Genomic DNA, 25,973 nt, shown 5'->3' on the forward strand with positions numbered 1-25,973 from the left:
GCTCTGCAGCTTCTGAAAACACCAGAAATGATTGACTCTTGACTGTTAAAATCAGGTTTTTCATCTTATTAACATGTTTATGTGGTAACTTTTATAGGGTAGACGATATACCGAGAGAACAACAAGCAATCTTTACCATGGTGGAGCATTTTGGCCTTGAAGCTGAAATCTGAGAGCAGACTTCAGCAAAAAGTCTGAGGCTTTCCGTTGCTTGGAAAGAGAGCCTCAAAAACATGGAATCAGACATCCAGGATTCAACAAATTTAAGGACTCAATCCTGTGAACTTGAATGGGTTTTCTGTATCATTCTCTTCTTCAGAGTCAGTTTGAACATCCATCCATCCATTATCTATACACTACTTATTCCTCACGAGGGTCATGGGGGGTTGAAGTCTATCCCAGCTGACAGACAACCAAGCACACTCACATTTACACCTACAGACAATTTGGAATCACCAATTAACTTCAACATGTTTTTGGACTGTGTGGGAGGAAGCAGGAGAACCCAGAGAGAACCTGCAACTGGAGAACATGCAAACTCCACACAGAAAGATCCCAGGTGTCCTCACTGGTATGCAAACCGGCGACCTTCTAGCTGCGAGGCAACGATGCTAACCACTGCTCCACCTTGCAGCCCCAGTTTAAACATGTAGAGCTGAATTACTCCAATATCACAATCTGCCTGAATGTAGCATTAAGCAGTTTTACAGTCGTGAGTTGTAGGTGAGCTGGTGTGCTTGAACTGCAGCAAATGGCAGCTCTACAGATCTGCACATGGCAAACAGTGGCATTAGGGATTATTTCCATGGAAAAAGAACAACTTCTGTAACTTAAACACACACAGATTAGTATGTAAAGGTTTAATCAATGCCTGGACTTCTATTTGGAAATTAAACATTTACTGTAACAACTGAGCGATCTCCATAACTCTTGAAAGTCATATATTTTTAACTAAAGCAAGAACAGATAATTTATGTCATCTGAAATGTGGTCCGTCCCATTCCCTAAATCATTATCCAGTACCGTCCTCCCCAATATTGATTTGCTTTACTCTCATTATTAAGCAGGATTAAGGTAATTTATCATCCGCCTTTAGTATTTCTCCTTTTACTTTTTGATTTTTATGTCTTCAAGCTAAAAATAAACTATGGCTTATTTCAGCTTGGCTTATCAGAAAACCTGTTTTTAAAAGAGATGTTTTCCTCTAGAGGAAACTACACTACGCTAAGGGGAGGGGGTAAAAAAAAATAGCAAAATGTGTTTGGAATACACAAGCATGCTGTGTCAATACAAATAAATGTCTGAGGGCTCCATTTGAGGTACAAATGCCTGCAGCAGCGACAATTTAGCTCATCATTTATACAAACAAACAAAGGACTTATCATGTTGGAACACCAAGAGATTACACAGCAATTTGCATAATGCAGAACCGGATCAGTGACGGAGGCAGGTGGCGAGGAGTTCCCCGCGCAAAGACAGCGGAGATGACAGATGGGATTTTAAAAAAGCAGTGAAATTAGAGATACAGGCTCATTTAGCAGCCTTTAGAGTTGAAACTGTCTTTTCTTTGAACTTGTGACTCCTCTGTGCAAATGAGCTCATTTCGTCGGTGAATCTGATCTGGTTCTCATTTGTCGAATAATAGTTATTCTCCATTATCTTCAGCTATTCCAGGGAACGCAAAAAATAAAAAACGTCAATTGCCAGAGCTGTTTAAATTCTCATTCAGCTCCCATCAGTTGGGTGGTAACGTATTCATTATTTAGTGCACATTTGATCCTTTATTCAAGCTGCTGCTCGTTCCCTAGACGGTCCAAATTGCAGGTTGCATGCTCAGGTTGAAGGGCAGCGCAGAAAGAAAAAAATGTATGAGGAAATTTCATTTCCTCAGTGGAATGAAAAGTTGAAAAGAAGAACCTGACTGGTGATTGAGAGGAAGAGAGCGGCATTGTGTGAGCCACGCCAAGGTGAGAGGAAGGGTCAGCGCCTGCAGGGCCGCTGTGTTCGTGACTGACTGCCGGCTACAGCGGTACTGATAACACGGCCATTAATATGGAATAGACTCGAGGAGAAGTCACTGGGCAGGAGCAGCTGATGTGTGGTTGAAGATGATGAAACTCCAAACCCAAGCGGTGCTGTTTGCACGTGTAGCTGCAGGAGGAACAAATATTTGCGACTTCTCAGGAGCAAGAGCATGAAAGATTTGTTGAAAACCCAGGGCTGGCTGGCGGCTGCTGGGATGCACAGATAACAGACACATGAATCCATCATCGTGACACACACACACATTACAAACTGAAGCATCTCAGTACCGTTATCTTCATTAAGCAATTATGTGTACCGGATATATTTCAAAGTTGACACCGTTGTTTCTTGAAACAGTGCCATCCGCAAAAACCAACGTACAGTTTAAGTACAGAGATGTTACTGCACGGTAAAGCTCAAACAAATAAAAGCCACAGAAAACACAGAGACGTGTTCACTCATATTAGAATAGCTAAGATGTTAGAAAACACATGAACGGGCTAAATGCACACAACACGTCAAACTGAAAGTGCAAAATAATCAGCTAATTTTAATGAAATGTTGGATCCACATTTTGTTTTTCTCCTGCAAAAAGTGTCCTTGTACAATACTACGGTTGTGAAAAAAAGCTCTTTTCGAACAATAAGCCTTTAAAACATCTGCATTCACATCTGTCAACAGGGAGAGAAAGGAGGATGGAACAATTTAAAAATGTGTCAGGTTATTGATGGGTATGTTTTATATACGGTCTATTTTTATTCATGATTATTTTATTGTGAAATCCATTTTTTTCCCCCATTTAAATAGACAGACAGAAAAAAAAGAATACTCTCAGTCCAGGCAGCAAAGACTGAGACATCCTGCCTTTTAGTCCAACTCATCATCTCATGTTTTACTCTCGTTACCAGGTAAAAAAAAAAAAAAAATCCTCCTGTGGTCACCCAGCTACATAAACCCCCTCCAAATTCTGTTTTGTCACTTGGGGTGCCTGAAAGCACAACACAACACACAATTATCTCCATTTCCAAACACTATCTGGATTATAGATTCAGCAGAATATCACTCATGCTTACTGGGAGGCTGGGACTCTCCTGTTAGCTGCGTTTTGTGGCTGCTACAAACTCCTGAGGGAAATATTTTTGTCTTTAGCCGCCAACTGCTCCGCTATGACTACCAGTCGGTCTCTAACTTTGTTCTCGGGTTCTCTCTGCAAAAAAAAAAAAGGGTTTTTAGACAACTGGAACACGCGGAGGTGGATGACAACTCGACACCTTTTTCTCCACCAACCAGGCATGTGGTCCGTTGGTAATATAAAAAACATTGATGAAAGTCTGGAAGCCAAGCTGAGAAACCTTAAAGACATCACCCTGGTTTCTTTTCACGCTAATGAAAGCCCCTTTTAGAGTCACACAGAACGCTGAAAGATACTTTATGTGACGAGTAAAGCGGGCTTCATGTTAAAGTACACCTCTAACGCCGAACACCTCTATAGGACCCAACAGGAGGCAAATGTGCTAAAAGGGTTTTCTTTGGAAATTTGGTGAAACTACCACCTTTCAAAACAAGCAAACATCTTGTCGCCTTTAATCTCTTCTCCTTCGCCTACATCAGTATTCCTGAGAGCGCCTCTTCTTCAAAACCCCGCTGCCACATACTGTGCTTGTTTACATCGGGGTGGGATGCAGCAATTGGACTTCACAGAGACCCCAGGTAGCAGAATGAGTTTCGTCTTCACGCGGCGAACAGAGAGTTTGCAGGTCTCATGAGTCAGACGGAGATGTGTTCGGGTTGCACAGGGCGCCAATCTCATCATCAAGACTCCATCTTGGTTGCTGCGGGATCAAAACTCCCTCAGTAGAGTGCTATGAACGTCGATGAAGAGCTCAAACAGTCTCCTGCCGTTCCCTAAATGTTCATTAGAGGCGGCGTCAGTAAAGTCATGCTGATCCTCGTACATTAAAAGAAGTTATGGTTGCAGAAACAGCGTTACAAATCCTTCAAATCAAACTCTTTCTCCGGCTTGGTAAAATAAAAAAAAAAAGACCAGTTTTCTGCATTCACCCAGGACGACATAACAAGTCAAGATTGCTCTGACATTTCTACTCTGAGAGCGCCTCAGGATCAGTGATGACGACCTCTGCAATCACACGAGAGTCGCCTCGCGCCAAGAGCTGGGTGTTAACGAAGCCGTCGGAGTTTTCTGCCCAGATTTTCAAGCTTCATTACGATTCTTTACGAGCTGTTTCGGTGCCGTATTTATTATTTGTACTTTTCCTCCTGACCTCTAAAGGAGGGTTACATCATGTCATCTCATCTATGAAAAAGGGATTTATCGTCTCTGAAATTCTCTTTCTAATATCAAGGCTGCAGAGAAAAAAAACAGAGACTCACTTTCTAGTAAATCATCAGCAAAACAGCAAAGCATCTGCACTTATAAATGCAGATAAGAGCTATTTAGAGATTATTAAAGCAGTGCTTTTAAGTTCCCCAATAACTTATTTGGTGCAACAAAACTAAATGTTGTAAAAGCCCTCTTATTAATACAGCAAAACCATCAGTGTGCAGTTGCTTATTTATGCATCCAGCAGCTGTGGAAGAACATTTTCACTCATTTCAGTTTCAGTTTCTCAAACACGAGTCATGCTGACGCTCCTTTCCGCTCTCCGCTGACCTCAGAGAGAAACATCTGGCTGCTGCCTCAGGCTGTGTGCTGATGGACATCTACTCCTGCACTTTCTTTTTTTTTTTTTTATTATTTTTTCTTGCTACTGAACAGCTGTGAGTGATGTTATGTCAGCAGTGAGACAACACAATAACAGCAGCGTTGTGGGCCGGGCAGCTACATAATAAGCGGATGTGCTCTGTGTTGAAGCACCGCGCTGCATTAGAGTCCAGTAATGACCGTCTGTGGGTTTGCCGCCACCTGTTTATGAAAAATATTGATTATAGCTGTTCTAATAAATTGCAGATTTGGCTCTGCAGCTAAGAAAGTAAATAATCCAGCGACAAAGTCCTACCTCTGAACGCTAAAGACACAGTGGGGATGCTGTGGACCTCAGCCAAAAAATCCTTTAAAATGAAATCCAATAGTTATGACTGACGACTCTAAACCCTGTTCAGGACTTTTGGTTTAGGTGACAGGTGTTGTTTTTTCATTTTTGAAGATTTTTTTTTAATATAAAAAGAGGAACATTCGTCATGCATTTGGAACCAAATACACATCAACTTAACAGAACATTTATTTAACATAGTATAAAAGTCTATAATGAATACCAACAAATATTTTGCACATATTCTTTCTTGGGGGCTGCAAGGTGGAGCGGTGGTTAGCACCATTGCCTCACAGCTATAAAGTCACTGGTTCGCGTCCCAGTGAGGACACCCACGATCTTTCTGTGTGGAGTTTGCATGTTCTCCCCGTGCAGTGTGGGTTCTCTCCGGGTTCTCCGGCTTCCTCCCACACAGTCCAAAAACATGCTGAGGTTAGTTGGTGATTCTAAATTGTCCGTAGGTGTGAATGTGAGTGTGCTTGGTTGTCTGTCTCTAAGTGTAGCCCTGTGATACACTGGTGACCTGTCCAAGTGAACCTGCCTTCACCCTGAGTCAGCTGGGATAGACTCCAGCCCCCCGGCGACTGTAGTGAGGATTAAGCGGTGTATAGATAATGGATGGATGGATTCTTTCTGGAGGTCCAATGGAGGCCGAAAGACCTTCTATGTACAGCAACATGAACGTCCTAAATAGGGTTAATTAACTGTGATTTATCTAAATCAGCCAAATATTGTGTAAATGTGAACCTGTGTAGTTTAAACAAAGGGCTCATGTTGGAAAATCTATCAAAACTCAAGTTTAACCACAGATTTTATTACTTAACTCCACATACATGTGATTTCCTTCCTGCTGACAGTTCCTAAGTTACACCAGATTTAATTAAACTTCAGATAATTGCAGGTAAACACTGAATGAGTACATGTAATTAGTGCTGTAAATACAGACACACTAGCGTTCCCTTTTCTGTAGATATTTGAATACTGATAAAGGAGCCTCGTGGGTCTCTGACAACAGGTTGGTTCATCTCCTTGACTATTGATCTCTCCACAGTGGAGCATCAACCACACACCGACATATTGTAGAGTTGTTTAATGGCCGGTTTCCCCTTCTTCACACCCCCACATATGCAGAATAACTACATCTGGTTTCTGCATTTATAAACTCTGCAGCCACCAACATGCTTTTCTATATCAAAGCAGCGTCAAGCAAACACATGATTTCTTCCCATTCAGTCCTCTAATCCTGTGATAATGACATGACAGGATCGATTTGGCCCCTCAGAGAACAAATTGATCCTCTTTTGTTTTGTCTTTTCTGGTGTCTCCCTTCATGTACAAGTCTGGTGATAAAAATAACAGGCAGCACTGTCATTATGATGCATAGTGTATTTATATTTATATATACAGTGTAATGTTCTGTTTATGGACTCATGATGTTTCCACAGTCTTGCTGCTCATATGAAGCAGACGCAGTCGGTGGTGTTTCTGTAATTTGCAGTCCCCGTGGTGAGATTAGTGCCTTGTTTGTTTTCAATCTTTCTTCGCGCCGTTTATTGGAGTTTTGGGTTTCCAGACAGCCTCGTTCTTTTTATCTCTGAAAGCAGCCAGAACGGGTGGCTTTTACTGCTTCCGAGAAGGTCGGGCCGGCGTCCAGAACAAAATGACTTTGGGTGCATCTGAGATTAGTAAAGGTGGTAAAAAAAAGAAAACCCTGAATATCACCCGGTTTGCTTCCAGCTGCATGATCTGTCATACACGTAGCTTTATGTCTGTGGTAATAGCAGACGTACGTCATGAAGCCTTAAAAACACATTTGCAGTTTATAGCGTAGTCAGGCCTCACATTTACTTAACACTGTTTGTTTCTGTGGGTTATGTGTGTTTTGTAGGCCTGGGTCTAATGTCTGTGTTTAGGCTGCCTATAGCTGGAAGCTAGACTGTAATTAACATTATTTATGAATGGGTTTTACATTAAAAAACAAAACAAAAGCAACGAAAAAAAACTGATCGTGCGTCTGAGGCAAATTGCTGTCGACTCTACAATTTGCTGTCTGCAGCTGTGGAGGCTGTTTTACTGCCACCGTCTGACTTTGGCCTCCGCAACGTCCAGGGAACCATATGTGGGTTATTAGCAAATGCTAGAAGACTGAACTTGTCCAACTGCAAGAAAAAGCACCTGTAAGATTTCACACATTGCCGTGCGATGGTTAAGCTGACATTTATACATGTACACCTCAGTTTTAAATGGTTTAAAGGTGACAGCTTCTTTTTAAAACTTTGAGCACATTTCCAGTCGACTGCTGCAAAACTACAGCGACAGATTTCTGTTGTTCTGGGTAAAGTCCAAGCCAATTATTAGGAGGAAAGAAAGGATTAACAGTTGAGAAATTATATATCTTAGCCTTAAGCTGCCATTTGGAACCAGAGAAGCCACAAACGTGAATCGCACAAAAACTTTTTATCCAACTAAGTAAACAGTGGATTTACTTGTGTAGGGGTTTAGGGGCATTCATGCTTTAAACAGAGACATTTTTAAAAGGCAGTATTCTTTTAAAAGCGCCGTACGCTGTCCTCATCACCTGCAATTACAGGTTTGGTTTGGGGAAAAGGTTTTGATAATGTAAAGTAATAATGGTGATGCAAAAAAACAAAAAAAAAACTCCTGAAAGTGTGTGGTGAGTGGCATGTACTGTACATAATGAACTTTCCATCTCTTGCTGAGCTTAAAAGGCATTTAAATGCATGAATAGCAGGTACAGACATTAAAGGAAAACGGTGATAAGGATTATGAAACTGCTCTTTGGCTGCTTTGATCATTTGCTGGTCATTTGCTGCCTAAATCTCTCGACCAGTCAGAATGTGTCGCTTTAATTCTTCGTATATCAAATCTGGCTCCTAAAACACAACAATTAAAATTTCCATTTTCATCAACTCTGTCTGTTTCAGTCATTAATGCACAATTTTTTTTAAAGTAACGCACTAACAGCACCTCGATGTTTTCTGTGAAATCAGAAGGCCGCCTCGTCTGCAAACAAACAAGTAAGCAAACAGTTAATCAAACTACTGTCACATGGAATCCTACATGTCTGCCGATCAATAACTACTGGTACCGTCGTCGTCCTTAGATCTCTCATCCCAATCAGTTCAAGATCAAACTCAAGTCCAAGGCAGACATCAATCTTTTTGGCTCCGTGCCATCTTATTGGCTTCCTGTCATTTCTGCAGACATCTCTTTCTCTCTCCCTCCCTCTACCTCCCTCTCTCTCTCTTTTTCTCTCAGTTTTTAAACCAGCAGCAGCTTCCACTCGCTCACTGTGGAGACGCGCAGAAGGAAGGTTTTGCTCTCCACACGCTCAGCTCATCTTTGAGAAACACAGACGCAGGTAAGTTACTGGCTGATATCTTTTCACTTATTTACATTTCTATATATACATATATTGTTTTTGCATGCATCCTCTTTTCATAAATAGTGGTGATGTTCTTAACAGTTGCATTGATGCAAACACTTTCCCTCCAGTGTCACTGAAAGTGCAGAGGGTTTGTACAGTTCATGGTTTCCCATTTGCATGTAAGACGAGCACCGGCTCATTTTACATAATTTGGAAGATATACATACATATTTGCATATTGACCTGTGTGCTCTGTTATATAATTGGCATTGTGATTATAAAATCAGCAAATAATAGAGGTAGGTGGTATACAGAGGACTGAGAGTGGGACAGAATCTATGGACATGAACAAACCTGTTACAAGGAACAAATATGTGTTCATTATTTATTGCTTTCCATTTAAAAACAAAATACAGGACTGTGGAAAGGTTTTATGCTCCTAATTGTTCTTATTTTGTGTGTTATGCATCACATAATAATTGCATTACATCGTTTTAGTTTTGCAAATTGTGGATCATTCCAGTGAGATGTTTGTTTGTTAAATAACAAAGAAGGAACACATTTTACACATAAAAACCTTGAGGATTTGTAGGTATTAACTGCAACAGGTACAACTGTGTGGGGTAAAGTTAAAACAATGAGGCTGCTGAAGAAAAAATCCAGCACTTTGGCAAGAATGAGTTCAACGATAAGACAAAAGGTGGTCACCCGGCATTAACGAGGTCTCTCACAGGCAGAAATTCTGCAGCAGACAGATGTTTTCTGGAAGTCCAAGCTCGTCAAAAAAAACACAAGGGACCGGAAATGCAGAGGAAACTGAGTACAGCGGATGAAAGACACATTAAGTTTCCTTCTGAATTCGGAAGAAGTCCGGCAGCAGCAGCAGCGCAATCAGCTCTGAACCGGCAGAAACCAGTGGGACGTTGGTGGACCAATCTGGACAGTGGTCAGGACAAAAAAGGGATTTGTCAGACGTGGAAGTGACTCACCTAAAGTCAAAAAAACCCCATAATGGAGCCAGTATGGGTTCACATGAAGAGGCAGAAGACACTTAGAGAGGAAGTGTTTTTAAGTATTGATTGGATTTTGTTTTCTTTGTACAGCTGAGAAACAAAAGCAGCTATTCTTGAAATAATCCTCACTTTATTGCTTCCATACTACTGTATACATGTGTTCTCACAGCTTATAGCCACATGTGCTGCAGGTTTCTGTATTCACTGCACTGTACGCACATATGAACGATCTCTAAAAGACTTTTTTTTTCTACTCAAGCAATTCACATTTTAAATAGCAGCCAGCAAAAGGCAGACAACATCTCCATTTACTTTCCAGTAATATCTCTCTTCCACACTTTGCATAACTAGAACGCTGTCAGTGATGATTCTTTGCATCAGCTGTAGCATAAATTAATTTCATATTGACAGGGGTTCGTTTTGTGCCTCCGTGCTGTACAAGTGAGTCACGTTAAGGTTTACAAATCAGCAGGATGCATGTGGGGGGAAAAAAGAAAAGGAAAGCTGTAGGAAGCCGAGGCCGATGCTGCAGCTGCAAATGGAGTAATATGGAACGTGTGAAATGTAAGAAAACCACAAAGACACAAAGTTAAAATTAAATGCTTCATAAAACTGATTTCAGCTGCACATGTTCTAAATTATAAGGTGTTTTGTCGACATATTCAGTTTGTATTCTGATCTGATCGAAAGCATTACATTTATGATATTATGCAAAAGAATGAGGACGTGTCTCCAGATCAGGAGCTAAATGTGATCATAAGACTTGTTTGTATTCGGATAAAAAAATATGATGATAATGTGGCGACATCTTAAAAAAAAAGTCAACACAGGTGCTGTCGTCTTCACATTAATCCATACCCTCCCATTAAAGAAGGAAAAAACATCTGTCACTGAAATAAGTTGAAATAACGTTGCTTTTGAATTGTGGTTCAACAGAAATTTTTTTTTTTTTTTTTTAAAAGCAAACAAGCGCAATGGGACCCGTAAACTAATATTTTGTGTTAATCACTGCAATCATGTGTTTTCTGTAACTCTCAGTCAGACTTCTGCACCTGTTGACAGGTATTCTGATTTCACTGTCATCAGTAAAGTGCTCTAATTGTTTTTAATATTATTCGTTTTAACCACAATTCAAAAGCAATGTCTTATTTAATTAAATTAGAATTTAGTAAATTTTTATTTATTATTACTTTTTTCAGTTTCTAGTTATTTGAGTGACTATTGAGAATTTTGCCTTTTCTTTAATGGAAGGATATGAATACATTTGAGGACGACTGTAAACTCATCCATTGGTTTTGTTAAAATAAAAACTAAAATCCTGAGGAAACTAACCAGTGAAACTTCACCTCAGTCACAGCTGTCTTTTTAAGTCAAACCCCTAGATAGTGAATCAAAAATGTAAAAAAATAATGTTTTGAAGTAATTTTGTACTGTTGATTTATTATTTAGAAATTTCCACCCTGGTGGTTCCTGAACCGGGACCAGGCAGCATTTGTTATTAGAACACAATCTGCTGCTGTTTTAGAAAGGTTGCCAAGCTTGGCACACTAAAGGCCTCCTGGTACCACAATGATTAAAATGGATGTGGCTTTGTTTTACTTCATTTCATTTGCACTGAAGCTGGTAGAGTTGTAGCTGGAAAATCTACAGAGCTGGTTTGATGGCATTAGAGTGTCTGAATCATTGTCATTAGGTTGTTTTTCACGGCAAGGTCCTGTCCGAGTATTAATTAAACCTCTGAAATTCGTCTCCATGTATGAAAATGATGTATTTAAAGGTTTAATCTCCAGGAAAATAAACCCTTTAAGCTTAAAAATGTAGCTCTACACCTTTGTTCCCACGAGAATATGAACCCCTCGGTTCTTCTTCCACTCAGGCCTCCATCGCTTGCTGCAGCTCCAGCACACCAGCTCACCTATGACGCTGCTCAGACACTGTAAAAACACTCTGCGCTACACAATGGCATGTTGTAATATTGGAGTAATTTAGTCATGCATGAAACCAGATTTTAAAGATGAATAATATTACAGAAAGCTTTACCTTGCAAGTTCTTTTGGTTTGTTATAGTGATGCACGATATTAAAATGTCTGGCCGATACCGATATCCGATATTAAGACTTCTGATATCGCCGATAACCGATATTATCGATGTCGATATTTAATTTTTGTTCACGCCGAAAAATGAGTATAAGTGTGAGAACGTGACAACTATTCAAAAGAAGCCCAAATTAGACCACATAGTCTCCTTTGTTACAAAAATAAGACACATTTAAACATATTTAACGTTCAAGTCCAGGATGATTTAAGTAAAATCATCTGTGAAATAGCAGCAACATCAAATGTAGAGACGAAGGCGCTGATGTTAAACAATCATCGGTTTGTCACATCGGCTAAATTTGCTCATCACACCGATACCGATAAATGGGAAAAAAACAAGAATATCGGCCGATACCGATGTGGTCACCGATATATCGCGAGCTTGTTACACACACAACAGCAGAACCAAGTCTTGGAGTTCACGGCTTATTTTGCTCATTGTATGTTCATAACAATATATAGACATGTCAACAAGGCCATAAACTTGATTTTCACCAGAGAGGGACTTAAAATAAAAGTCTGGGCTTAAGGGTGTAATTTGATTTCCAAGGAATTTCCCTTCCTTCAATTTTCTCTCTAATTCATCCTCCATCAAATGACTGTGACAATAACCAGCAAGGAGTCATACAGTAATAGAAACAGCAAACAAAATGCGTCCAATTTGAGCACCTCAGTCTTGTGGAATAATTCTGTTGATGCTGAAAAGTGCTAAAACAGTCAATAATCACATTTATATGCCACAGTGTGCCTTCTAAATGAAGACGCAAATGTGCAATTTGACATTTTTCCAGGTGCACGTTTTAGTGGATGGACTGCTCACGATCAAATATCTTCATAATTACCCGTGCTATAATAATGTGCTCTTCGCCCCTCACAGCTAAAATGCGTCGGTGTTGGTAAAAGCGCGGCTTTTCAATAATGGATTTACATTCTGTAAATGTCACGGCCTGTTCTCATTAGAATGTTGTATAAATTTTGCACGCTCGCTTGACTCTAATGAATTATTTGCGCAGACATTTGACGTTTAGGAAGAAGTTGTTAATGGCGTGATGTAACAGCTGCCAACTTGTGTTTTTGGACGGCGCAGGTATCGACAGACTGATCTCTGCTGCCATGGAAGCCAATCGCAGCGGCTCGACCGGAGGCACGCAGCCATCTGGGCACGTTTACGAAGTTGCCGTACAGAGCAACTCGACCAACCGCAGCTCCCAGTTTGCCGACGTGGCCTTGCTGCAGACCTTCAAGCCTCTCATCATCCCCTGTTACGTGCTGGTGGTGGTGGTGGGCGTCTTCGGGAACTACCTGCTCCTCTACGTCATCTGCCGAACCCGCAAGATGCACAACGTCACCAACTTTTTCATCGGGAACCTGGCCTTCTCCGACATGCTCATGTGCGTGACCTGCGTGCCCTTCACGCTGGCCTACGCCTTCAACCCGCACGGCTGGGTGTTCGGCCGCTCCATGTGCTACCTGGTGTTCCTGATCCAACCCGTCACCGTCTATGTCTCCGTCTTCACGCTCACTGCCATCGCTGTGGACAGGTGGGTGGATCTCTGCATTGACATTTTCAAAGTGTTCTATTCTTGTGTGACTTTTCGTCGCACTGTAATTATCTTCAAAGTTTAACGTCTGCCGCTCCGTGTAAATCGACTGCTTATGCAATAATCTAAAATAGAGATTTAAAGACATCATCCTGACTATCCATCCAATATCTGTACACCACTTACTAGGGTCACGGGGAGGCTGGAGTCTATCCCAGCTGACCCAGGGTTAAGGTCACCAGTCTATCACAGGGCTACACTTAGAGACAGACAACCAAGCACACTCACATTCACACCTACGGACAATTTAGAATCACCAATTAACCTCAACTGTGTGGGAGGAAGCTGGAGAACCTGGAGAGAACCCACGCGGCATGGGGAGAACATGCAAACTCCACGCAGAAAGATCCCACGTGTCCTCATCAGGACGCGAATCAGCGACCTTCTAGCTGCGAGGCAACGGTGCTAACCACCGAGCCACCTTGCAGCCCTCATCCTGACTAAATGAAGGGAAAATAACATAAAGTGAATTCCATGTATACAGGATTTTGTATTGATGAGAGATGAGAAATGAAACTCGGCTAGAACATGTGGAACATTCTGGATGCTCGTGTTTGCTGATTATTTTTGTCGGTGTCTGCACCATAGACTGTATAAAAGATGGACGTAGCAACCGGCCCTGAAAAATGAAGCCAACCTGGGAGTGTCAAAAACCTGCAACATCACTACGTCCGCTAGCTGCTGGCTCCAAAAAGCCCTGGCTCCTATAGACATGAATTGGAAAAGAAGTGATCACAGATCATGAAATACTGCATTCCTACAGCTCAGGATTTTTTTCTTATTAGTTTTCATCGTCAAATCCAGAGATCAGGTGGCCAATCTGAAAATAAATCAATACTGAATTTCTAAAAAATCGCCAAAAGTTTTGCGGGGCAAGGGGCGTGGCTGGCTTGATTGACAGTCGGCAGCGACGAGGCAGATGAAGCGAGCAGAAGGCGGTAAATGTGGGCGGGCAGAGAGGGCCCGCCTCTCAATCCGTCTGACCAATCGCTGCTCCTATGGCTCCGCCCCCCTCCGACGATTTTTGCGTCACTGGCTCCAAAAATCCAAGATGTCAACCAGGAAGTAGCAAAACCCTGGCTTCATTTTCTCAGTGCAGAAACCAACGGGTGACGTCACGGTAGCTACGTCCATCTTTTATACAGTCTATGGTCTGCACTGATGATATCAGTCAGGACAGACGCCACGTAGAGGGTTAGTGTGTCGTAGTTCCTCTGTACAATATGAGAAAAGTCCAAAACACTGCCCCCATGTAGAAGACAGCATCACGGCGGGAGGCTACAGCGACCAGCAATCTGACCTGGTTTGACCTGAGATGACAACAGCAGCCATCACTCATTTACTCATTTCTAAATTGGGCAGATGAGTAGAAAGATTGGTTGTCGGGCGCTTAATGATTGCTGAAGTGACACTTTAATCAATGAAGTAACAGCTTCATAAATTCATGACTAAAATATGGCCACATATGATCCAGCGTAGCTTGGAAGTCCGTGGCCTGATGTTAATCAAAGAGTCGCTCCTTTATTATCTTATGCAATTGAAGAGTTAATTAGAAACTTCAATCAACAGTACATCAATTATCATTACTGCATTAGTCAAAGTCTTTTTATTTGCGTGCGCATAAAAAGAGCCGCTCGCTGCTCGCTGGGCCGCGAATCCAATCATCCACATTAAAGCCTCCTTCTGTATTTCTGCTGCTCTCAAACTGCTGATTTCTCTCCGAGCAGAGAGCGGAGGACATCAACATCAACCGAGGCTTTTAAGCACCGGTTGAAAACTCATTTTGCTTTCACTGAAAATCTATTTCTGCTGCCGTTTGTTTTTTTTTTTGTTTTGCACTCTTGCACCCTTATCATGAAGCGCCGCTCTGCCTCCATTGCAGATACTACGCGACGGTTCATCCCCTGAAGAAGCGGACCTCCGTGGCGACCTGCGCCTCCGTCCTCACCGGGATCTGGCTGCTGTCTTGCGGTTTGGTCGCTCCGGCGGTGACCCACACCTACCACGTCGAGTTCAAAGAGGAAGGCTTCACCATCTGCGAGGAGTTCTGGTTGGGTCAAGAGAAAGAAAGACGCGCTTATGCGTACAGCACCCTGCTGGTCACGTATGTCCTCCCGCTGTCGGCTGTTTTCGTCTCTTATCTCTGCATCACCGTCAAACTGAGGAAGTGCGTCGCTCCGGGGCACAAGACGCCGAACCAGACGGGCGCTCAGCAGGCCCGAAAGAGGAAGATCTTTCGTCTGGTTGCGCTTCTGGTGTCTGCGTTCGCGCTGTGCTGGCTTCCCATCCACGTGTTCAACGTGCTGAGAGACATCGACATCCACCTCATAAACAAGCGCTACTTTTTGCTCATCCAGCTGCTGTGCCACCTGTGCGCCATGAGCTCGTCTTGTTGCAACCCCTTCCTGTACGCGTGGCTGCACGACCGCTTCCGCGCCGAGCTGCGCAAGATGTTCAAGTGCCGCCATCGCATCGGAGTGCCGACCAATCACTGCGCTGCGAGTGTGGTTCTGTAGCTACCTGGCGAAGAACCATCCGTCTGAGTGTACATTGAGGGCTCATCCTGAGTTCAAGTGTCGGTGTGGCGGCTAAACCAATTCACCAGAACTTGACGGCAATCCAGGCAGTAGCTACGAAAAATGCTAACGGGCCAAGAGATGCTCTGGAAAAGAAGAGAGTCTGATTGCGTTCTGTCACTTTCATCTTCATCTTCTGAATACTTTTTGAGATATAAAATTAAAAAGTAAGAAATGTTGGGCTTGAAGGTGGCAATCAAAAAGAGGATCATCAAGTTGTTCCTCCTCTGAGGACCACGAACATCCACGAACTTTACCGCATCTAAGCTATCGGGTGTCTTGTGTAAAAAGTTAACAAGTGCTTTACAGGAAAACCATCTGATGAAAGTAGTAGGATCTTAACGAGATAAAATAGTAATCATGGATAATAAATACAGCAATTATCATCTGTTAAGAGAGAAGATGAATGTTTAAAGAATTAGTAAAAGATTGAAAAGGTGACAATGAGTTTGCAGGTCAAAACTAAGAACCTCAAGGAATCCAAACGGAACGATGAGGCTCACCAGATAGGATACAGAGGAAGGCTCTAATCTAGGGCTGGACCTGAATAGCCCGACTACTCGTTCGCTGTGCTGGAATCAGGATATCAATTTTGATCCCCGGATTCCTCCCCGGAACGAATAGTCACCTGCTACCACCTCCCAACTAGTCGGGATATTCATCATTAATTGGGCCGAATATCCAGAGAGCAGAAACTGCTATTCAGACCAGCCCAACTGTAAACTAGACAGGGTTCATCCTCTGGGGACCATGAATGCATCTTTTATTGGCTAGTTGGATGAATATATTTCCTATGAGGTAACATGGTGCCACTGGATGAAAGGTAAGTGGATCACCACTAAGGTAGAGAATTTCAACAACGGATAAAAAAAAAAATCATCCATTTTTAAAACAGCTCTGACACCGACCAGAGACAAGGTGGTGTTTGATGATAAAACATTAATATAGTTTTTGCGATTTAAAAGAGGTGACATCTGAAGAGTGTAACCATTAAATCCAGACGGACCAGAACAACAGGGACTGTGTGTATAATGAACAAAGTGCGGCTGTATTGGATGTGAAGAGAAAATGAAACCATCAGTTTAAACCGCGTTGGTCACTGCAGATGCGATTGTTTCCGCCGCGGCTCTGATGTCAGAACTAATCCGTTTGAGCTGCTCCAACTTGGAGCCCGGAGGAATAATTCACATTCATGAATGTAATCCTCGAAGGCTTTTAATCTTTTGAAAGTAGTCGATGAATATAACCCTTAACATGTATATCATTAAGTATTTATGATAGCGTAGCGTCATGGATGTAAAGGAATTGAACTCGTGTGGTGCCGTTGTGCTTGCTGTGCTGTGCTCTCTGTTGTGTCTACAGGTTTTTAAGAGTTTGTGCAAGACTGGTTCACATATTATGAATAAATAAAGTCAAGTTAGTACATTTACCAGCCGGTCCGCCAGCACCGATAGCAGCTGCCTGGTTGTTTTCACTGAGCCTTATTCCAGCTCCATTACTAAGACACTTGTTCCATGTTCTCTGTGTGCATAAATATCTCTTTGCAGAAGTCAACATGTCGCTAAATAATAAAACCTCACGTATTCCACAGTAGACGTGGCATGCTCTTTTATACCTGCTCGTTTTCCATCACCAGTCTGAGTGGTTTTGGGGGGGAACATGCCGTGTGGCGTCATCTGCCCTGTAATTTTCACAGAGTTGTTTTTGAAATTACGTTCATGATTTGTGGTGCGACGCGTTTACTCTGTGGGGAAACCGTTGAGATGAAATGACCTCTCTGCTTCAGATCAATGTGACCGCGTGACGGCGGAAGACGGAATGAAATTACGTCCGACTTGGTCGGGAGGGCTGCTGCACGGCTGGATTTACTAATTAAATGACGAGGAGGATGAAAAGTGATGTCTGCATATCAACTAGGCCTATTTAAGTCATCGGGAAAAAAAACGTGGTAATTTATTGATCCTCCGAATCCTGTCAGCGTTCTTGGCGCTCATTGCCAACGATGACATTCATTTGCTGCAGTTGGATGGTGTTAATTCTGCAGCGCTATAACTAAAGCACCCTGAGAAGAAAGACCCACTGAGCACAGTTTGTTAAAATGGCCGTAAAGCTACAAAAGCTTCTGCGGGTTTTTGTGTTTTTTACGTTGGACCTGAAAGCTGGATCGTCTGGATGTCGTATCCTCTGTGTTGTTTACATATAGGAAGTAAACTGAGTGCTGCAATGGGCAACATTAAATGACGATTTAATATCCTGGATCGCGTTACAAGAGTAAAGCATGAGCCTTTCTCATTCGTCGATCATGTTAATACTCACGCTGACATCCTGGCAATTTCACTTAACTGCTAATGGAAATGTGACAGCAGCTAGACTTTCCTGGTTGCAGTGAAACTACCGATTACAAAGCAGACATTCAACACGATGGATTCTTTTTCACATTTTGATTTCTCTCAGTAGGAAAAGCTCAGGGACCACTAATAGCATTAATGATGGTTCTGTAGGTTTTGAATGCAACACCGAGCCAGAACGCACAATACGGGGAGCCGGGAAGCGAAGCAGCAAAATGGAAATCAGATTTATAATCGGCACTTTTGCTCCTTCTGCTTTGTAAAAAGAGGAATATTCCACAACACAACCTATTCCCACCACTTGGTTGCAAGATTAAAAAGAGAAAAAGTACAATTTGCTGATTCAAATAAACAATGTCAGACATTTTTTTTAAAGGTTGGGATGACACATCATTATTGGCAATTGCATCAACTTAATAATACATGTGTATTAAATTCAAGTTTCCGTGTTGGTTGGCCTAAAACTAAATCCAAGTTGAGGTGACTTCATGAAACTGGCCTGCTAATTTAACTTTAGTTCAGGATCTTAAGTCTCCGCTATCTGAACACTGGGAAACAAAAGCACCTTTAATTGTTGAGGAAAAAGTGAATTAACTCAGTGCAGTTTGCTGGTTGAGCAGAATTTTATTAGAACTCGTCTTAACTCAATCTTTTTCTTGAACCCAAACAACATTTATTTACACTGCAAGGTCCTTACATCCATGTCAGGGGATGCTCTTATAGTTCTGTTACAAAAATTCTTAAAAAAATAAAAACTTCTATCAAGAGAAAAGTCTTCCAAAACCATACAAAGTCACCACACGTTGTAAACATTTCTAAATCTGTCACATCAGACACTTTTGATGTGGATGCAGTGCAAACAAAAACCATTTAAACATGGCGTCATTATGGACTTTATCAAATTAAGTCTTATGAAAACTAACACATCTCCATCATTATTGGAACAAAAACCCAAAATTTAAACTTCATGTAAACTTGTTGTTCAGTACCCGAGGAACTAAACACAGGTCATGACTTCTCTTTGTCAGACAACACCTTCTGTGTTAACGCGAACTCTCGAGCCTCCCGAGGAGTGCGGATGTATGAGTCAATTTCGCTGTCAGAGATTTCCTCGTCACCGTTTACATCCTGGAGCTCAGGTTGCTCCACTCTCCTCCTCTTGGGGTGAATCACACACGGGGGAGCGAACAGCACTCTTTTGCCCCAGTTTGATTCTGGATCTTGGCTCTCCTCAGCTTCGCCGTGTTCTGGCGCTCTGCCTTGATTGGCCTCTTCATCTCCTGGTTGCTCAGCCCTGTCAGGTTTATATTGTTCCACGGAGGCTGCGTTTGGAGTTTGTTCTACGTGTTCGGTGATTTGGGAGGGAGCAGTTGGAGGTTCTGCCTGACTCTCTGCCTGCAGAGTGTCCTCGTGGGCTCTCATAGCCCTCCTCATCAGGGCGTACCTGTGCTGCAGAATGTCCTCCACCTGCCGAACGACGTTATCCGGCGTCACCGCTTCCCTCACCCAAGGAATTTCCTTGCCTAGTTTACACAACACCTGCTTCATCTCGGCTATCCTCGTCAGAGCCACTCTGTGCTTCTTCACTTGGGCGATCTGACAGAATTTTTCCAGAGAGAGCTGGAGGCGGTGCTTGTTGGGTTTCAGGGACTGCCAGGCCAAGTACATCGCTGCCATCATGATGGGGACGGGCCTACGGCCAGTCACAATCCAGGAGTCTGCTGCCAGCTCCACCAGAGCCACGGCGCGCTTGGTCAGGTCCTTGGTGCTCTCGGCCAATTCTTCCGGAACGTTAAGTGAGCTGATTTTGTATCTACCAGAAATGAAATCACATTCAGGTAAGTTCTAGATAAAAGGCTCGTGTGTGACTTTGTCAAAGGATATAAAAGTAAAGCCCCACCTATGAATCATTCAGGCTACAATCACACTGTGAGCCTTTGTGCTCAGTTTGGATTTACTACTGCTCAGATCAGATTATATCAGATCAGGAACGCAACAGAACAATAACAAGACGCCACAGAAACACAGAGGCCACTGAAGGCAGCTTTTACGGTTTCATTAATAAGCTGATTTTTAGTAGTTGCCAGTAAATTCTTGAGCAGATGATAAAAAGAATGAAAAAGCGACAACATTCTGACTTTAACTGTTGATGTAACAGCAGCTACTTCTGTGTTGAGTCTGAGCCGGAGCGGCGGGATTGTAAAGTGAACGACTTCACACGGTTTTATATTCCGTCGAACAGGTCTGTCGACCGGTTTAAAGATTTGATCAAGGTTCAGCGCAGAGACAAGCGGCTGCTGCAAAGTCTAGACAGGTCAGATGAAAAGAATCGGTTCAACTAAGAAATATCAAACTTTTATTTTCTTCCATCATAGTACTGATGTTCAGTTCAATTCTAATAACTTTATTTATACCCTCGGGGAAAGTCAAAAGCTCACTGAGTATTTTATATAAAGACATGAAAAATAATAAGATAAAGATTTTAAGAAAAAAAACAATAAACCACATCATAAATATAGATATTGACAGTTATGTAAATTTTAAGTAAAGGCTAAATAACCCTGTCTAAAAGAGTCTAAAACTACGAGCACGTCTTGATTAAAATGAGACTCGTGTGTATCATCGGCTGCACTGAGCTGCTCTTCATGTTTCGCTGGTCTATAAAATAACAACGACTGTCTATGTGTCAGACCTGTTGGGTGAGAACGCCAGAGAAACGCTCAGACAACTTACTCCTGACTGTGAGCCTCCATCACATCCGTGACGTTGACCGTCGGCGCCTCGATGCTCAGAATCTTGAGCACCTCTTTATAAATGGCTCCCACCACGTTGGGGTCGGCGTCCACCAGGCAGCTTATGGTTCCCATTGTGATGGGCCAATTACGCAGCCTGCAGCTCAAGAGCACGCAGCAGCCGGCGAGAGTTTCCTTCTTCTGGAGGCTCACGTTGATGAAGGTCGCGTGCTGGTAGGCCTGTTTGTAGTATTTCTCAGAGAGATCCTCGATTTCGCTGTTGACCCTGAGGATCCGACACAAGGCTTTCAAACGCTGCACACCTGCGTAACGAAGGTATATGAGGAACGAACAGCAGGGTGAACGGTATACACAGGAGCTACAGCATCTCTAACAAGCAAAAGCTCCCTGAGAGGGGAAAATCTCACCTTGGATTAGGTTCATACAAGGCTTCTTGGCCACGGCGGTGGTTCTGTTATAGCTGACGACTGTAAAGAGGACAAAAGACAAAATGGAACCGAATTAGTGACAAATGCAGCGTCACTTGTTCATACATCATCGCTTCTTAACACATTTCCTGCACAAAATCAAACGCCAATTCTAAAAGAGAATGAATGAATTGCACACGTCACCTCGCTGTTCAGATCACTTCACTCGCATCAAATTCAAAACTCTGACACTTGCTCACACTCTTGCTTTCGCTCTGGGGACTTAAAGCCTCGGTGAATCTCAAACATCCCACTGACGCTCATCATGTTTCAACTAATTACACATTTGTTTGGAAAAATGCAACATGGAGGCAGAATACAGGAACAAAACTGTCACTAAAGGTAAGGGAAATGGAAGCAGAAAACCTCCACCTGTGATAATCAGGAACATTTTGATGGACAACGATCCTGCTGGTAAAGTTTTACTGACTATACAAACCTTTCGACTCACAAAAGAGCAAAGGACAATTGTCTTAGATCTCTTACGATTCTAACCCTGCACATATAGTAGTTTTAAATGCATTTGTCTTGGTTTTGTGGTGTTTAAAAAATGTCTCTTCTCACCTTAATAGAATGGAGGTGAAAGGGGTAAATTGTATAGTATTATCTCTTCCATAATCAGAGTTCCTGTTGCTCTGCATGAACCACGAGCCTCGCTTTCAGAGGTTTAAACAGCAGCTCCAAAGAAAACTCATCTGCACTTAAATAGCACCTTAGCTAGCCAGCTCATGAAAGGGAAAATGGAAGCAACAAAACCAGATGTAATTAGTTTAAACAGGGCATAAGGGTGTGCCTGGTTAACTTCAACAAACAGACAAAAGCTCTTAAAGAAAGAACTCACAACTGACAAAACAAAGTAAAACCAATTTCAACAATAACAAAAGCGTTCAAAATCAAAGTACACAGAACAGCACCTTCCTAAATGGGAATAAATAACAACAATCCTCTCAACGAGCCCTGGTCCACAGCAGCTGTTTGACTAAGTGCCTTCACACACAAAATAAACTTCTCCCAGGAGAACGAGGTGCTCTGAGTACAGCCACCAAGCCAACTGGGCTGCTCTGAACTAAACAGAGCGCCATCACCAGCTGGAACGTCCCATTGGATCCTGGGAGAGCGGCTCGTCTCCGCCCATCTGCTCTGGTCCAATCGGCGCTGGCACACTGTAATTTATATACTGAAGACAACAAAGCAAAGAAGGAAGAACCAACAACCGCAACAGCTGGGTTCTATGCAACACTTTATGATGTTCTTCTAATGATACTCGTACACCAATGGTGGTGGAGCTGCTATAAAAGATGCTCGACAGCCATTGAGAGCAACATAGGTGTCTTGCCTAAAGGACGCTTTGGTCCGTGAACATGTCGTACCGCCAGACTTGCCATGAGTGGACAACCTGCTCTGTCACATGACCTCCAGCTGCCCCATGTGCCTCAGCTGGAACATATAGACCGGCTGTTTTTTAATGTCATTTATTGAAGCAGTGCAAAAGAACAAAGTGCGCACGAGGAATGCACAAAATTACATTCAAGTTTTCAAGCTGACAAAGTAAGAGTACAAAAACGACATACATTTGGGATAAGAAAGAAAACACACACACACTTAGTATTCCCTCTTTACTAATAGAAAAAGCAATTAAGGAGGATCAAATTTCCCTGAGATGTGTTCATCAGAGCAAACCTGATTCTATCTAAAAAAAGTAATTTCCGCAATGGTGTACAAGTGAAGGAGACTCTGGTGTTTGGGAGTAAAATATTCTTTGATGGTATGAGGACACGAGCCCTGGACGGACTTTATGACGTCCTGAAAGTAGTCAGTGACAATGATGGTCAACTTTGGGTAAAGAAAAAATCCTCAGGTTTATCAATAATAATAATAATAGTAAACTTTTAAGAATCGAATTCACAAAGTGCTTTTCTAACACACAGAGACAAGGCAACACAGGAAAACAACATGTATAAAAAGTGCAGGCAAACACTCAAAACATAAAAATACACACAATAAAAATGGGGGAAAAAAAGAGGCTAGGTCACTACTGGAAGGAGTATTATAATAAAACTAGTAAAACTGACTAAAAAGACGACATCACAGAGGGGAATACAGATAAAAGTGGATTAAGAAAGAGAAAAGAGAGAAGGACAGCAGGCAGTACCGATATAAAAAAGGGAAAAGAAACAGATGAAAATCTACAAGGCAAATAAAAGAGAACATCACTCTAAAGTGGGTTTTAAGAAGTGATTTAAAAGAAGATACTGAATCTGTGAGCCTTATTTCCTCAGGTAGGTCGTTCCAAAGCCCCTCACAGAAAAGGCCCAGTCGCCTTTGGATTTGAGCCTCGACTTTGGCTTTGGCTTAAAAAGTGATCAGTAAACTCTTAAAATCAATTCTAAAACCGACAGGGAGCCAGTGGAGAGAGGCCAGTATAGGGGAGGTGTGATGTTGCCTGTTAAAACCAGTAAGGACGTCTTAAGCACATTATAGACCAGTACATCAGGCCTGTCAGTGTTAACTTACTGTAGATAAATGAGTGTTTCTGTGTATGTGGTGACTCACAACAAAGAACAAGGTCTGAGGTACCTTAAGGTCTCCTTCAGTTTGTTCACCAGACAGAATAGAAAAGTTGCTTCATGTCCCTCTCAGCTAATACTGAGATTTTTTTTTATTTTCAGCACTTTGTATGTCCTCCATTATTCTTTTCATCCTCTTCAGCATGAGGGACTCCACATTTCTGAAGAGATGCTCTGCCTTTCCTCAGACACAATATTCAGAGATAACATCTAGCTCAGGTAATAGTCTTGGTCCAGCCAGTTAGACTACAGCAGTGTGTTCTGGATCATTATTATGCTGGATTATTCCTCTTCTGCAAAACCTCTGCAGGCTGGGAGTCGTCTTGTCAGCCACTATTTCATCACATCTACAGGTGTTCATGGTGCATCTATAAATGTCACCTGCCCAACACCTTCTGCACTCGTGCAACAAGCACACTCACACCTTGGCCAGGTTCATGATGAGGCCAGCAAATTGATCTTCATCTGACCAAAGAACATGCTCCCAATATTCAACACGGCTCTTTTCATGCTCTTTAAGTTTAAGCATGAATGAATGTATTTTTCTTGGACTATGTAATATCCTTCACTCTGCCTGAGCTGTCACAGAAACTCTGGTTTCCAGTGTTACCCACTGCCACAAACCAGTATGTGGCATCTCTGTAGGAGGACGAGCACTGAGGCTCTGATTAGTGGTACAATGACTTCTTCCATACCTCTTCATTGCTGCTGCAGCTGTGACCGATTTTAAGCTTGTCAGTGGTTTCCATGCCTCCTTTTCCATCTTTGTGACATCTCACAATTAAATATTTTTATTTCTCTTGCTAGTCTGCTCTACGTGGAGTCATGATGCAGACATGCAGATAGACAACTGGTCCGAATTGAGAAAGTTCTGGGGTTTACGGATCATTTTATAACCATGTTCATGCAATTAGATTAACTGGGAATCACAGGTGTACCAGTTTTCTTTCACAGGTTTTCTCAATTGTGTGTAATTTATTTTGTTGAACTGGATTTGTACTTATGGTCTTAATTTTCAATGTGGCCTTTAAAAACACTTGTTTGGTTTATATGAGGAAATACTTTAGGAAATAGTTTAGAAGTAATGCTGCACAAGGCTGCAAACTGTCACACTTATGCCTAGAATGAAATCTCAACTCCTAAGAAATAAAATTGTAATATAATCTCAAGCAACATGTTCTTCGAGGTTTCCACTCATATCCATCAGTGAGTTTAACCCCAGCAGGCGACACGAGCCAGCGACAAGCCTTTCTATCCCCTCCGTACCTGCACCTCCGGCCGGTTCGTCAGCCAGCGACCCCTCAGACACCACGGAGCCGCAGTCCACGCACACCAGCTGGGCCTGAGAGTACAAGTCATCGTCCACGATGTTGGAGGAGCCGCAGCCCGGACAGCTCAGCCCCGAACGGAACATCCTCCTCGGACGAAGCTACAGCCGCGTGGGAGACAGTCCGATAAATTAAACTGGTTCTAAATGAGCAGGAGCTCCTGACAAACACGCCGCATCCCGCTGAACTGTACACCTGTAACCTGCAGCCAAACGACCAGTGGACGTTCACAGCTGCGCTCAGGAGGGCGAGTGAAATGTGTCCGGGCGGATACAAGATTCACAACGTCGATGGTTCCTCTTTGTTGTCATACACACATTTAAATGTCGTGCACAACCTTACGTTTACCCACCTGTTTGATGAATATTGAGCACTTTTTTGTGTCGTCTTTCTTTTTTGTTTGTTTCTTGTCACTCCTTCAAGTACCTTCCTATCAGGTTCAATGTGACTGTTTTCTGCAAAACAAATCTTCCCACGGGTATTAATAAAGTAAACTTGAACCTTGAACCCTTTCTGCCTTAATTACTGCTGCAACTTTTCCTTCTTTGTGAAGTCTCACAATCATTTTTTATTTTTAAATCCCTCCAGCAATTCTTTTCCATGATGCAGACATGCATATAGAAACAACACTAAAGTCCAAACCTGACAAAGTTCTGATGTTCACTAGTAATTTTATAACCATGTTCATTGCAACTGGAACTCACAGATGTTCTCAAACTGGTTTCAGTGACCGCAGGTTTTCTAAACTGTGGTTTTGTGT

The 25,973-nt window shown here is 42.4% G+C and overlaps 2 protein-coding genes across 3 annotated transcripts; one reads left to right on the forward strand and one right to left on the reverse strand.

The window, feature by feature from the left end:
- Positions 1-3,101: 3,101 nt before the first annotated feature.
- Positions 3,102-25,465, reverse strand: brf2 (BRF2 general transcription factor IIIB subunit). Of its 2 annotated transcripts, none has more exons than XM_008293733.1 (4): positions 25,152-25,465; positions 21,259-21,318; positions 20,832-21,153; positions 3,102-3,232 (listed from the first exon to the last, which is right to left on the reverse strand). In XM_008293733.1, the coding sequence occupies exons 1-4, from the start codon at positions 25,297-25,299 to the stop codon at positions 3,196-3,198; spliced, it is 567 nt and encodes a 188-aa protein (XP_008291955.1). In that variant the 5' UTR covers positions 25,300-25,465; the 3' UTR covers positions 3,102-3,195. The 2 variants fall into 2 exon arrangements, with proteins under 2 accessions (XP_008291955.1, XP_008291954.1); XM_008293732.1 differs by lacking the exon at positions 3,102-3,232 and adding an exon at positions 18,703-19,911.
- Positions 12,687-15,761, forward strand: LOC103366104 (prolactin-releasing peptide receptor-like). The gene is made up of 2 exons (XM_008293742.1): positions 12,687-13,114; positions 15,057-15,761. Exons 1-2 carry the CDS (start codon positions 12,687-12,689, stop codon positions 15,688-15,690), a joined length of 1,062 nt encoding a protein of 353 aa, XP_008291964.1. The 3' UTR covers positions 15,691-15,761.
- Positions 25,466-25,973: the final 508 nt, after the last annotated feature.

This window comes from Stegastes partitus, unplaced genomic scaffold (assembly GCF_000690725.1).
Source record: "Stegastes partitus isolate 25-593 unplaced genomic scaffold, Stegastes_partitus-1.0.2 Scaffold907, whole genome shotgun sequence".
In the NCBI taxonomy this organism is placed as follows: Eukaryota; Metazoa; Chordata; class Actinopteri; family Pomacentridae; genus Stegastes; species Stegastes partitus.

What these genes read in the sequence shown, in the direction of transcription:
- LOC103366104 (XM_008293742.1), top strand. Translation starts at nt 12,687, where the DNA reads ATGGAAGCCAATCGCAGCGGCTCGACCGGAGGCACGCAGCCATCTGGG. An exon ending in ACTGCCATCGCTGTGGACAG is followed by an intron (nt 13,115 to 15,056) that starts GTGGGTGGATCT and finishes CCTCCATTGCAG; the next exon opens with ATACTACGCGACGGTTCATC.
- brf2 (XM_008293732.1), bottom strand. Translation starts at nt 25,299, where the DNA reads ATGTTCCGTTCGGGGCTGAGCTGTCCGGGCTGCGGCTCCTCCAACATC. An exon ending in TTGTATGAACCTAATCCAAG is followed by an intron (nt 21,154 to 21,258) that starts GTGAGATTTTCC and finishes TTCGTTACGCAG; the next exon opens with GTGTGCAGCGTTTGAAAGCC. An exon ending in ATGGAGGCTCACAGTCAGGA is followed by an intron (nt 19,912 to 20,831) that starts GTAAGTTGTCTG and finishes CATTTCTGGTAG; the next exon opens with ATACAAAATCAGCTCACTTA.